Source organism: Microtus ochrogaster, unplaced genomic scaffold, assembly GCF_000317375.1.
Source record: "Microtus ochrogaster isolate Prairie Vole_2 unplaced genomic scaffold, MicOch1.0 UNK248, whole genome shotgun sequence".
NCBI classification, from domain to species: domain Eukaryota; kingdom Metazoa; phylum Chordata; class Mammalia; order Rodentia; family Cricetidae; genus Microtus; species Microtus ochrogaster.
In genome coordinates, this window is record NW_004949346.1 from 57,729 (window position 1) to 72,075 (window position 14,347).

General features: G+C 36.0%; 1 protein-coding gene across 1 annotated transcript in view; it reads right to left on the bottom strand.

Moving 5' to 3' along the window:
• Positions 1-14,347, bottom strand: part of LOC101995356 (vomeronasal type-2 receptor 116-like) — a gene marked incomplete at its 5' end in the record, with an annotated part of 29,611 nt that overhangs the window by 6,893 nt on the left and 8,371 nt on the right. Inside the window, 4 exons of the mRNA XM_005372187.1 lie at positions 8,967-9,090; positions 9,624-9,851; positions 10,895-11,695; positions 12,413-12,704. Coding sequence (XP_005372244.1) covers positions 8,967-9,090; positions 9,624-9,851; positions 10,895-11,695; positions 12,413-12,704 — 1,445 coding nt within the window. The remainder of the gene's footprint in view (positions 1-8,966; positions 9,091-9,623; positions 9,852-10,894; positions 11,696-12,412; positions 12,705-14,347) is intronic.

The following is a 14,347-nucleotide window of genomic DNA, read 5'->3' on the forward strand; positions in this document are numbered from 1 at the left end:
GGAGGACTTTGGACTTTCCACAGGGCAGAGAACCCTGACTACTCTTTTGACTGGAGAGGGAGGGGGAGAGGAGTAGAGGGAGGGGGAGAAGGGTGGGAGGAGGGGGAGGGAAATGGGAGGCTGGGAGGAGGTGGATACTTTTTTTCCTTTTCTTAATAAAAAAAAAAGAATCAAGGTGTGAGGTATTAAGCCAGGAACCTCATGGTAAATTAAGAGAAATTAGTTAGTTTAAGATGTAAGAGCTAGCAAATGCTTGCTGTTGGCCAAACAGTTTTGTAATTAATGTAGTTTTTGTGATTATTTGAGTTTGGATGGCGGGGAAGTAAAAGCAGAGTCTCCATTTACAATAATCTCAATAAATTTGAAATTATCCAATATTTAGACATTCTTTTTAATTTTATTAATTTTAAATGTGATATGCATTGTTAATTTGCCTATATGTAGGTCTGTGTACCACACTTATGTCTTGTATTTTTAGATCCCAAATAGGCCCCTAGGCCTGGGGTTATAGCCAACTGAGCCACCATGTCAGGCCTGATAACTGAACTCTGCTATTCAAAAAGAGAAGCAAGTACTGAAAATCAGAATATTTTTCTCAAGCCTCCTGTTTGGAAAATTTGTAGGCAGGTATATGTGAGTAGCCTTTTAATTTTCTAAATGTTTTGCTATCAAATTTCTTTCACAAATACCATAAAATTGTAGCTATTTCATGACCTAACAATGTTAAAGATGTTTAATTAATGTTGAAAATGCAATATGACAAATAAAAATGGACCATTTGCCTATTATTTGTGTAACAAACAATAAATAATATCAATTGGGAATATATTTTAATTAAATTTATAGTTATACAAATATATCATATATTTTATTTAAAATATTTTGAAGGAAAATTGGATTTATTTATATTATGGCTTACAATTCAAAATCTAAGGAAGCAAAGGTAAAATTTGGGGCAAGAAGCTGGAAGTAGAAACTGAGACATAGAAGAGGTTTCCTATTGTCTTCATTTCTTTGGCTTGATCAGTTAACTCTTTTTTTTTCCTAGCCCATGACTGACTACTAAGGTGTGGTTCTTCCCCCAGTGGGATAAGTGCCTATATCTATTATGAATACATAAGATGTCTTACATACATAGCTACATGCTGAGTGCTGAAGGTACTTCCTCAAGGAGGGTCCACTGTTACCAAGTATTTCAATTTGACAAAAAAAGGTTAGGCATCACATTGACCAAGAATCAGAAGGTGATTTCATTGACCAAGTTACACTAGAACTGTAGATACTTAGGTAATAAATATAGCAAGCATCCTAAGATAAATAATTTCTTAGACATGTAACAGGGGATTATGTTTCTGTAATTTTCTTGTATCCTAAAATATCTTTTGTTAAATTTTTGATAATTTTATATAATATTTTTGATCACATTTCTTCCAATGCCCCAACTCTTTCTAGATATCATCACATCTTCCTAGGTTATCCACCCAATATTCATGCTCTCTTCATCCCTTTCTTCCCCTGTCAATAACAACTCCAGTTTCTGTAAACTACTTGTGGTATGGCACCTTCTGTATGGTGGATACACTAACAAGTCATAGCATTAAAGAAAACTGACTCTACCTTTCACAGTAGCTAGCACATATCAACATATTTTCAGATAATGGTGGAACTATGTATCCAACTCTTGCCTCACACCCATGCCTGAATTATGCCTGGCTTGAGTTTATATTCATATACGTATTTGTCCTCTTATTTCTAGAAAACATTGTTTCCTTCAAATAATCCGCCATCTTATAATCTTCCCATCTTTTCTTACGTGAAGAACCCTGGTCCTTCAAGGGTTGGTATGACATAGACCTACCCCTTAGTGTGCAACCCCTTCCAAGTCTCCAGCACAATGGCAAGTTTGTGTCCTACTTGCCTTGAACTGTGAGAAAAATCTTCTATAATCGGGGATAAGAGAGATTCTCTAAACAGTATTAAAACAAAATGTCAATAATACTAATTTTAATGTTATATTTATTTAGCATAACAATAGTAGAAGGGTTTTTTTCTTACTATCTAAAAATCAATCTTGCCACAGGACTTTGGCCTAGATAACATTTACAAATATGGTTGCAATATCATTAAGAGGGAGTTAATACAGTTAGAAGCTGACTTTTGACACCTATATCATTCATGCCACTACTGCATCAGGGGTCATGTTCCAGGCAAGACAGTAATGTAGTGTGCAGAGTTCACTGCTCAGTTAAGCCAATGATTGCCCTTTTTCTCCAGTAGCATACCTACTAGCTTCTAGCTCTGTGAATGATAACCAATTGGGGAGAAATTTCCAGGTTAGTACCAACTTTAATTCTGCATGTTTGTGGTTCAAGTACATGATGTCAAGCAACAGGGACTTAATAATAAATTCTGGAATATATTCAAGAGTGATATCTGGTTCTATGGGACCATATTGATCAATATCTAAAAATGATAACCAGTTCCTAGTATTAGAATTGTATTTGTTCACGTGATATGTCTGAAATATCACTACCTTAATACAATGTAGCACAATTTAAATTCTCTCACTATGTGTATGTATTGTGGGATGTTCTACTGTATTAAGTTTCAATATGGGGTTTTCAAAGATTTTTTAATATTATTTGTCCTTTCTTCCATTTTGCCTTCTAACCTTTATTTCCATTCCTCACTTAATTCCATCCATTTCATTTTTCACTTTCACTTTTTAAAGAACAATTTATGCCCCTTTGCTTGAATGATCCCCTTCTCACCCATACTTCTTCCTCAATAGTTTCCTACCTCTGTGAGTATCTCAAATGAAATGTATCTAAAGAATAAAAGCAATTTTCTACATATTGGAAAGAATGTGCAATGTCTGTCTTTCTGAATTTCTGTCACCTCACTTAGAACAACAGCCTCCAGTATTACTTATTCACTTGTGCTTATCATAATTTCATGTTACTTAAGTGTTGAATAATTTTCCATTTTATAAGCGCATCACATTTTCACTATCCATTCATCAGTTGATGAATATCTAAGCCATTTCCATTTTCTTTTCATTGTGAACATAGCATCAATTAACCTGGATGAGCAAGGGTGTCATTAGGAAGGTATATCCCCTAAATAGATCCTGCTACATAATGAAGTAGATTTATTTGTAACTTCTTGAGCAACCTCTAATCTGATATGCAAAATGGTTGTAGCATGAATTCCCACCAGTAATAAATAATTGTTCCACATTTCCCATATCTTCACCAGAATTTGATGTCATTTGTTTTTGTTTAATCTTGGTCATTATGACTTGGCAAGATTTCTTTTTTTTTATTATTTTTCCATTAAAAAATTTACACTTTTTTCCCTCCACCCACTCCCCTCCTCTTCCCTCACTTCCCTTCTTCTCTCCCCCTCCGTGTTTGAAAGAGGGCAGGGAACCCTGCCCTGTGGGAAGTCCAAGGCCCTCCCCACTACATTTCAGGCCTAGGCAGGTGTGCATCCAAACAGACTAGGGTCCCCAAAAGCCAGTATATGCAGTAGAAACAGGTCCCAGTGCCATTATCAATGGCTTCTCAGTCCGCCCCCAAAGCAGTTTTAATTGCATCCCTATGATTTCTACAATATTTAAACATATTTTTAAAATTTCCCCTTTCATCAGAATTTCATCTTTTGAGAGCTCTGTGTTTACTTTCTTGCTCCAATTTTTAATTGCCTTTTTACATTTTTGATGCTTTTTTTGTCCTTTCTATATTCTAGATGGTAACATTCATCAGACATAACAACCATAAAAGTTTTTCCTCTCATTCTGTAGGCCATGCCTTCAAAACATGATGGTAGTTTTTGCTGCACATAAGTTAATACAGAGTTCTATAGAACTAAACTTGTGTGTTCTCCTGTCAGCAGGAAAAGGGATTCACTTTCGTGCAAATTCCCACCATGATTTGTTATTTCCTAACGCCTACCATTTTAACTGATCTAGAATGATCTAGAATGAAATCTGAATGAAGATGTGATTTGTGTTTATCTGAAACTCAGTGAGCCTGAATATGTTTTATTACTTATCAGTCATTTCTATTTCATTTTTGGACATATGACTGCTTCTTCAATTAGTGCATTTCAGAGTTTCAGATATATGTATTGAAAACACTTTAGGATATTAACTGAGTTAGAGTCAACTTGACACAAGAAAACGTCATTTAGGGAATAGTACTCACAATTGAGAAAATGATCCTTTAAGTTTGTCTATAGATAAGTATTTACTGAATTTTCTTAACTAATGGCTTTTAGTTGTATGTCCAGGACTTTGATGATGGTACCAACATGGGAAGGTGGTTCTAAGCAGTATAAAAGTCAGGCTGAGCATGCTATAATGAGCAAACTAGTCAGCAGCACTCCTGCATGGCATCTGCCTCCACCCCTGAGTTCCTCCTCTGGCTTTCCTTTATGATGTAAGAGTAATGTAACACAATGGTGACTTTCACAAACATGTATAATGTTTTATCAAGCCTAATTCCCATTTCTCTCATCTAATTATTTTTTCATCCTTCCTGAATCTTTTCCCCATCTTCATGTGTTGCTATTTTAAAGATCACTGAGTTTATTTAATACCCTATTAATGTTCCTGGATGTGGCATCATCCACTGGACTATTCAGTCTCTCAGGAGACAAGTGCCCAAAATAAACTGACTCCCAATTCACCATCAATTGTCATATTGTAGGGATGTGAATTCATGATCCAATATTCCATCTACTCAGGGAGCTTGTATATCTTGACCTTGTCCAGGTCTTGACCATGAAGTCACAGCTGTGTTGAGTCATGCATAGAGCAGTACATTTGGAAAATAGTTTTTTCTGCAGTGTTCCCCTAACATTGGTCCTTACATTGTATTTAATCACTCTTTGATGATGATCTCTTAGCAATGGTTTTAGGGGACGTCTTACTGGTGTATGTGCAGATTCTTATTCTCTGTTTGTTAATCTCCTGTAGTTCTCTGTATTAACTACCTTCTACTAAAAATGAAGTATCTTTTTTTGAGGGATGATAGCTACACTGATCTATGAGTATTATGATAACAACTTATAATAAACTTTATTATTATGTCCACTTAGAAAAATGATATTTTCCATTTCCACCTAGGACCCATTCAGCTACATGTTTCTGGTCAAGATAATCGTTAGCTACTCTCATACCTACTGATTACCAGTCAGCATATTCTCAGAGGCCACTTATTCATTTATTTATTTTGCACAACTGATTCAAAGTTAGTTTGGTGTCATGTGAAAGTATTCCTAGGGGACATGACTGAACTGCTCATTCAAGCTAAGTGTTCCCAGCACAGCCGGTTAATGACACCATCAAAATCTCAGTTGTTGAATCAGTGAGTTTACTAGGGTCACTCACAAGAACGATTATTCATAGAAGATATGACTTATGGTGGTTTGAAAGTAAATGTCCTTGCTAGGCATATATGTGTGTGTGTGTGTGTGTGTGTGTGTGTGTGTGTGTGTGTGTATATATATATATATATATATATATGTATGTATGTATGTATGTATATGAATTATTGGTCTGCTGGGGTGGAAATATTGTGTTTAGGGGATAACACAATGCTGGAAGGAGTCATTAGGGTTAGTGTTTGAGTTTTCCAAAGACCTCAACATTCACTCTGTCTCTGACTCTCTCTTAATCTTTCTCACTGTCTATCTCCCTCCTGCTTGTGGATAATATGAAAACTCTCAGATATGTGCTGTCAAAAATACTGCCTTTTTCCCCACCATGGCACTGTGATGGAGGAAGTTTGTCACTAAGGGTGGTCTTCGAGTATTCAAAAGTCTACCTCATCATTCCTTCATTCTCTTTCCTCCCTTCCTCCCCGCTTTCCCCTTCCCTCTCTTTTTTTGTCCTTACTTTTTTCCTCCTTCCATACCTCTTTTCTCTCAGCTCCCTCTGACCTCCAGCTTGTAGGCCAAATTTCATTTCTCAGCCTTCTCTAGAACACTGTGGTTATATTTATATGCTCTGTTTCCCATCATGGTGGTCATGGTCTCTATTACTGCCTGGAATTATGAGCCCCAAATTAAATTCTTTCTCATATAAAACACCTTAGAAATGGTGTTTCCTTGCAATAGAAAAGTGAATAAGACATGAGTAAATGACCTCCAACATTATAAGCCCAGCCAATCAGAGGTGACAATTCACAAAATTTGGAAACCTGGAGCTCTTAATACAACTTGTAAGCAGCCTTACAGTTTTCATGGTTTCTCAGGTTGCCTCAATATTTTTTCAGATTTGCCTCTTATTTTTTTAGTATGCTTCTCCTCTTTTAAAGATCTTCTCTGTAATCCTCCCTGCTTATCTTGACTTCGAGAGGACAGTTTTAATGTCTCTATTAAAGTCCATTGACTTTCTGATTTTTTTGAAAATTTTACATCCTGAGATTAAGAAACTTTCCTGTGGGATGGTATGTTTTACTGCCATTAGAATATCCTGTGTCTTAATGAGATTCCCTTACATGATGGAATTTTCGTCTAAGAAGAAATTGCTACACTAAAGTAAAACTCTTGATAAATGTTCTCCCTAATATTGTTCTTAGAAAACTTCCAACACTGTGTTAACTAGTCTGTATAAAGAAAGTTTCCTGGTCAGTTCCTGCCTACTATTACTATGTCTTATGACTCAAGTATATTTCATCTATAACTACAATAGGATCTTATCATCAATTTGGGAGAGCGATCAATAACAATGAAAATCACTTGTAATCGTTGGGGTATCTATGGTACTCAACTGCCCATCTTCTTTATACAAGTAAATACATATGTGACACTTGGTATTTTATCTCACAGCCTGGGGTGAATCAGTTAGTCATTGACTCTATACATGAATTCTGCATTGAAATTCTTGTTAGGTCTTCAAATTTTTGAAGCTACTACAAAAGTCGGTTTCCTAATATCATTGTCAAAAACAAAAAATTAGCTTAAACTATTCTCTACTCTGCACATCAAACCCCACCAAACCCTTCTTGCTCATTCCATTATTTCTTTTCTTAACTTTAAAGCATCATATATTCTATCCACTATTTCGTTAACCCCTACTCATCATGGACCCTTTCTAATTTCTTGACTTCTATGGGTGCTCCAATTTAAAAGCATATCTAAAGGTTTAAAGTTAGTATCTGGTATGGGAGAATTATCTATATTCTGTCAATTATGTTTTAAATAAATACTGATTAGTAAGAATTTTTAAATTAGCTGTAATAGTAGCAGTCCCCTGATTTATTTTTTGGCATTTTGGCTTTTGGTATATAAGAAGAGCCTTATATGGGTTAATTTGTGTCCTGTTTCCTTTAGGAATGTATTTAATGCATATAGAAGATTTCTTTGTGTGGTTTAGAAGACAAAGAATCCTGTCATAATTAAGTAAAGATATTTTGACTTGCTTCTATCCAACCCATACCATCCTTTTCTACTTCAGTCCCTTATTTCTCAAGCTAGGACTTCAAGCATTATGGAACAAAAACATAGAGAGTGGATGAACTCCTCTTGTTCCTAAGTAGAAATATTTTGTGTCTCTTTTTAGTGTGGTGTTGTTTGTTGCTTTTATTATTTTGAGATTTGTCACCTATATGACTAAGTTCTCCAGAAATATTATCATGAAGAATTTTCAAATTTGTTTTAAGACCTTTCCAGTACCTAATTATATGATCATGCAGTTTCTATTCTTGAGTCTATTTATGAAGTATGTTAGAAACAACAATTATGTATGTTAAAGAATAATTGCATCTAAAGGATGAAGCCAATATTATCTACATGTTGGATAATGTTTCTTTTAGATTTTACTAAATTTATTTTAGAAGTTCTTCACTGAGAATTATTATGTTAATTAGGCAGATTGACATTTTATATTTTTGGAGGTATTTATCTTGCTTTCATCAAATAATTTATTATATACTAAATTTTACATGATCTGGTATTTTTTATACTTGATCATTCTAAACTGTACTAGCAATCATTTGTCTTGTCCTTTGGCAAGTCATCATATGTTCTAGCACATTCTAGCACAAACCCACTTAAAGTTTTTTGATTTACTCTCAAAATACATGCAACGTCACATGCTTCATCCTGCATGGCTTTGTGCATATAGTTATTAAACTTTATGTATAACCGTAAATGTACATCTCCACAAACTTTCTTCCCTACTCATCATGGAATTACAGAGAGTAGGAAACACAGGTCTTCCATTGGGACCAATATATGTTACATATTGTTATATATGAGACCATTAATTTCTTACACTTCTTGTGCTTTGTTTACATATTTTGCCTGGTGGTTGCTCTGTGTGGCAATTGTAAATGTTGCCCACAATGACCAGAATATGACTTCAGATACTGTGCAATTATAGTTACACAGTTGCAAGCCATTTGGGCACTGGGAGTCAAATCCAGGTTCTCTAAAGGGACTGCCACTGCTTTTAACAGCTAAGTCATCTCTGCAGCTCCCAAATTTCATAAGAAAAAATACTATCTCTTAATATATGATCTATTTCAACAATAGTTCTGGGAACTGAAAGAGTGATCCTGTGCCAGATTACTGGTTTCAATATCAAGTTAATACAGCTCCAAAAAGAATGAATGGGCAGCAGTGCATGTGTGCACATTCCACCTGCATGGGCAGCAGTGCATGTGTGCACATTCCACCTGCATGGGCAGCAGTGCATGTATGCACATTCTCTGCACATTTCTCTGAAGGAAGTGACTATTATACTCCTATCAAGACATCAAAAAGTATTAAGTAAATGACTTATACTCATAAAAAGCTACCAAATGTGTCCTATCTCAAGGAGGTATGTAGCTGATGGTTATTTATTATGAATACAAAAATCTTAAAAATATACTGTAGCAATTGTCTTGTGCTCGATTTTTACTTTATTCCATATATTAAAGCAAATGTGGGTACCTCATCTTGAATTCACACACCTGTTCCATTAGAAATTTCATTATTTGGGCAGGGGCTGCAATCAAAACAGCAGATTGCCTTGCCCTCCTGAAGAGATTTCCTGAATCCAGGACCACAATTTTCACTGCATACAGAGATTGGAGTCTGAGCAAAGGAAATCAGAAATGTGAGAACATATAAAAATTAATCTCTCGACTGAATTTTATGAGAATAATAGACCATTGAAAATTTAATTTTGGGCTCGAGAGATGGCTCAGAGGTCCTGAGTTCAATTCCCAGCAACCATATGGTGGCTCACAACCATCTGTACTGAGATCTGGCGCCCTCCTCTGGCATGTGGGTATATAAATAAATAAATCTTTAAAAATTTTAATTTTATAAACCTATATCCAATTAAGCAATAAAAGCATAAATACACCTCATAATATAATATATAATGCACATATAAATATGCATATAAACACATGCTTAGAATCATGAATATGCAAGGGGAAGAGTGTGGTAGTACTTGCAATAATTAACTTATGAAGGAAGCATTGAAATGTAGAAATTAAGCTTGTAAATATGCCTGTGTAGTTATCTTTTAATTTATGAAAAGGCTTAAAACTCACTAAGGGTGATTTGTTTGTTTTTTAGTCATCTGTGTTCTGTAAAGCTTAATGTGACATGCCACTCACCTCTTGATCTCCTGTGCTCCATTCTATCCTGTCCTCCAACAATGACAATTGCTGACCAGGTGGAAGATATGGGGAAAATGTTCCTACTTTTACTTTATATCCAAGACCTTGAGGAAAATTCCAGAAGTTCAAAATGTCATACTCGACATATAATTTTTCTGAAGGATTTAAGGTTACTGAATCTCCAGCAGGATTAATGAATTGAATGTTCTTCAGGATGTGGTTCAGCTAAGAAAGATGCAAGATTTATGACAGGCATGCTCATGGTTAAAGAAAAAACTGAGTTATGCCTTCTGCACATATACATTAAATTGTTTTTCAACATGAAATATCATTACAGGTATATTTCATAAAAAATGATGATTATAGTGAATTAAAAACTCAACTATTCTAATACTATATGAGTAGAATATTCAGATAAATCTCTGATTCATTATTCATTCTAAAGGTTTTCAGCATTGAACACCAAATTTCAGGATGGTTGATTTAAACACGAACATGACACAATCTAAAATCACATGGAAATGAAGTCCCAGTGAAGAATTGTCTAGACAAGTTCTATGAGCGATTTTGTAACTTGAGTTCACTGAAGCACAAGGACCCTCTCTGGTTCTAAGCAGATCATTTTTTGAACTGGATCTGGACTGAACATGTTGGAGGGAGTCAGATAAGCAATAGTATTTGTGTAATAACAAATTGCTCTCTGTTTTTGACTGTTGATCTTGGTGTGAAAAACTGCTTCTGTTCTGGCCACCTTAAGATTTCTCGAATGACGGATTATAAACAGAAATTGTGAGTCATATAATCCCTTTCTTATTTAAGTTACTTTTGCTCACATATTTTATCACAGTAAGAAGAAATAAACTTAAGACAATGTTTCTAGCAGGCAGTTTTGGGAGCTATTTTAGATTACATTGTTTAATAGCTCTTTAAGCTATTTAGGATTCTGAGACGTCAGTTACTCCTTGTTATATTGAAGAACTTAATGGGAAGGGGTTAGAAAACCTGTTTCCTGTTGAAAACCTTAGAAGGGCAGAATTTGGCCTCTTTACCATCACTTTTTTCTGTAATTTCTAAAGTATTTCCTTCTATGAAGATCTCATCTTGATTACTATATCCACCCAGGTCTACAGTTTTCTTTTTGGCAGTAAACTAGTACTGAAAACTTTTCTTTGGAAAAAAATATGTCAAGATACTCTTTTAGAACACCTGTGGGGCCACTTCATTAAGTTCCCTTGGTAACACTGTGCTTCAAAACAAAAAGGAATTACCTTCCAGTGGGGATATTTTATTCTTCCTCCAATTTTCATTGCTTGCATATCTACTTGTTGCACAAGCATCTTATGGAGGGTGTGGGCCAGAATATACACAGCATTGTATACATGGTAGCTGCCATCACTCATGGCAGTGTCAAAGTGGTACCAAGGTAACCATTCCAAGGAACCCCTAGATGAGCAATTTTCTACTGGTTTACAGGAAGTATCAGAGAGTGCACAATTAAAATATTTCTCCCACAATCTTGCAAGAAAAATATCTTCTGGGTATTTGGAAGGGGTGACTGTCTTTACAAAATCTTTAAAAGTGGAAATCTCACCATGGTGTTGTGAAAAGATAAGAGTCCCATGGAATGAGTCAAGAATGAAATGTTGCATAGAAGTAGTGACTTCCCATTGTGAAGTGGTGACCCAGATTCTCCATGGGAGAACATGTTCCCATCTTCTGAAGAAGACACCTAAACCTGAGTCAGTGTCACCATAAATAATAATAATTTTTGCTGAGTTCATCATAATCTGGCTATCATAGACATCAACTTCTTTCATCAAAAAATGGTTGTCTGGGATCATTTCAGTGAAGGCTACACAGACACTGTTTCTTTCCATCTCTCGTACTATTTCTGAGAGAAACTGAACATCTTTCTCTTCTGAGATGACCAGCCCCACCCAGTTCCATCTGAAATGGACCATCAATGATACCATGCCTAAGGCCAGAGATGAGTCCTTGGTGGCCATCTGATACACAGAAGGAAACTTCCCAGGGTCATTCAAATTTGGTTCAAATGGTCCAAAGGTCAGCTAAAAAAAAGAGAACAGGGAGTGACATGAAGTTAGGAGTTTCCAGAAATCATGGACTCAATGTGGAATATAAACTTGAAGTTTTAGAAAGTCAGACTTGTATTTCAAGTCAACTCTAACACCTGGAGAATATTTCAGAAAATTAGATGAATATTCATTTTTTTCATAAGCAATTGTGTATATCTCATGCCATTAATGTATATTTCACAAATTGCAAGTGGATATACTAATAATTTCAGAGTATAAACCTCAAACACTGTGTGTTTTAAAAGGTTGGTTGCTTGGCTCTGTGTGTGCATGTCTGTGTGTGCACACAAGTGTTTGTGCCCATGTTTGTATGGTTGCCTATACATGTGATTGCATTTAAAGTCTAGAAGAGGAAACTGGGTATCCTTCATTTCTTCTACATATTCTTGAAGTAGGGTCTCTCTACAACACTGGGATTCATAACTTTGGCTTGTTTAGAAGACAGGAATTATTGATTCCACAAGGGACATCTTATCTCTGCTCCCTATCTTGAGGACATGGGTAGTCCTGGCATCCAAACTCTTTTCCTCATGATTACACAGAAAGCACCTAGAATCCTGGTCCATCAACAACACCAAGACTATGTATTTTCAATGATACACAGTGAAATCTTTTGCATGCTTCTCATTGGTTCTCAAATATTGACATTAAAGGAGAATTCTTTTATTTTTTCCATTCATATAATCTCACCAGTGGATATCTATAAAGTCCCAGAAATGTGCCATATAGGGAAGAAATGTCCCATGTTGGTCCTGTGATGGCAGCCACAGATTTTTCCTCTCTTCTGCAGGTGTAGTTTGGGATGAATTTGTCCTTGCCTGTGAGCCAAAAGAGAATATTCCAAGAACTATCTTGATCCTGTGGCCCAGCAGTGTAGATATCATATCCCAGGGATACATTAGGTAAAAGAAGGGGGTTCCTGTTGATCTCCTCAATGGCAAAAATCAAGGCTATTGCATATTGGTAGTTGTTAGAATTGATCCTGTGTAAAGGACATAAGGGTCATTACAGAACAATATTAAAACAATATTGTCTTAGAAATGAATACAGTAACTGAATGCACTAAATGAGTTTTCCCTCACAGAGTCTATATTTAAATCATTACTTATTGTTTGATGGTGTTGCAGCATAAGATCGTTTGGAGGTCAGAGGGCTGGTTATGGCCATGTTTACTAACCATTTTCTTCATGAGGATAAAGCAAGCAAACTATCTTCCAATCATATAGGGGCTAATTGTATAATGTTATACCATTTACTTCATCCATTTCCTGTAAGAGGGTAGTGCAATAAGACTCTCTTTCATTCATTAAGCAGGCTGTCATGCATGCCTTTGCCTTTGCGTGCCTATACTTCACAAAAGCAATCAGTATAATTTGTTGATTCTTGGGATGGGAAGTATATATGTTGTGGGAGCCATACTGAACCAAGAGTTTCTCAAAGGCCCCTATGAAAGAACAAAGGAAAATTTAGCTCTATGTCCTCAGTACAGTCTTTCTAGGGTTCAAGCCAGTGCAATAAAGGAGTCAAAGTTGAGTTTTATTACCCACCTCTTCCCCCTGGGATGTGGTTATCAGTCCTAAGGCAGCTTGTTCTGAGATATCCTTTGTTCACTTTGAACAACATTGTCTGCCATAACTTTCTACTCACTTTGGGCATTTTCCCACTGCAGTGAGTTTATAGGATGCCATACTTCTTCACAAGCTTCCTTGGCATAGGATCATCAGCTTATTCAAGACTTTCTGGTCCTAGATATTGCTTCTGTCATTTGTATTCCTCATTGTCCTTCTCTTACCCAACACCTTCCCACTTGGGACAATTTTTCATTCAAGTTCAGGTCAATATGTGGTGTGTGTATGTAGGCACTTTCATATGTATATGGTGTATTATATGATATATGTCTGTGTATTTGTGGTGTATACATGTTATGTCATGTATGTATAGTTCATATGGGTATATGTAGTTAGTTTGTTTATATGTGCTTGTATATACCTGCAGGTGTGGTGTATCAAGATATGTACACCAACAGAGTCCAGAGGGGGGTGCCATATTTATTCTGTTAGTATCTTATCCTCTTAAGACAAGGTCTCTCAATTAAAATGAAGCTTGTACTTCCAGCTACACAGACAAGTTCCTGGTAACTTTTCTCTGCCTCAAACACTGGGTTTACAGGCACATGCAGCCATGCCCTGCTTTAATGTGAGTTTTGGAGTTTCTAACTCAGGCCCTCCTGCTTGTCTAGAGAATGTTCTTCACATAGCCATCTGCCCAACTTGAGGACACTTGTTTTATAAGGATGAATTAACAATGAAATAATTTACTTTTGGTGATATATGGCTCACAGATCCTTCATTTTATATGTAAAGGAATACAACCAAAAATTTGCTTTGAGAATTTCACATTGTTTTGTACTACATATTTAAATTAATTATTTTATTATAGGTGTACATGTCTGGTATTATATATGCTCACATATGTACTTGAAGTGCTCCTTTATATGGTCACAAGGTGTCCTGCTCTCTCACTCTGCCGGTTTTCCCCATCACATAGGATGTCTCTCTGCACCTGGAACCCCTCTGACAGGCAAGAAACCTCAGAGATCCTGTACCATACCTCGCAGTGCTGGAG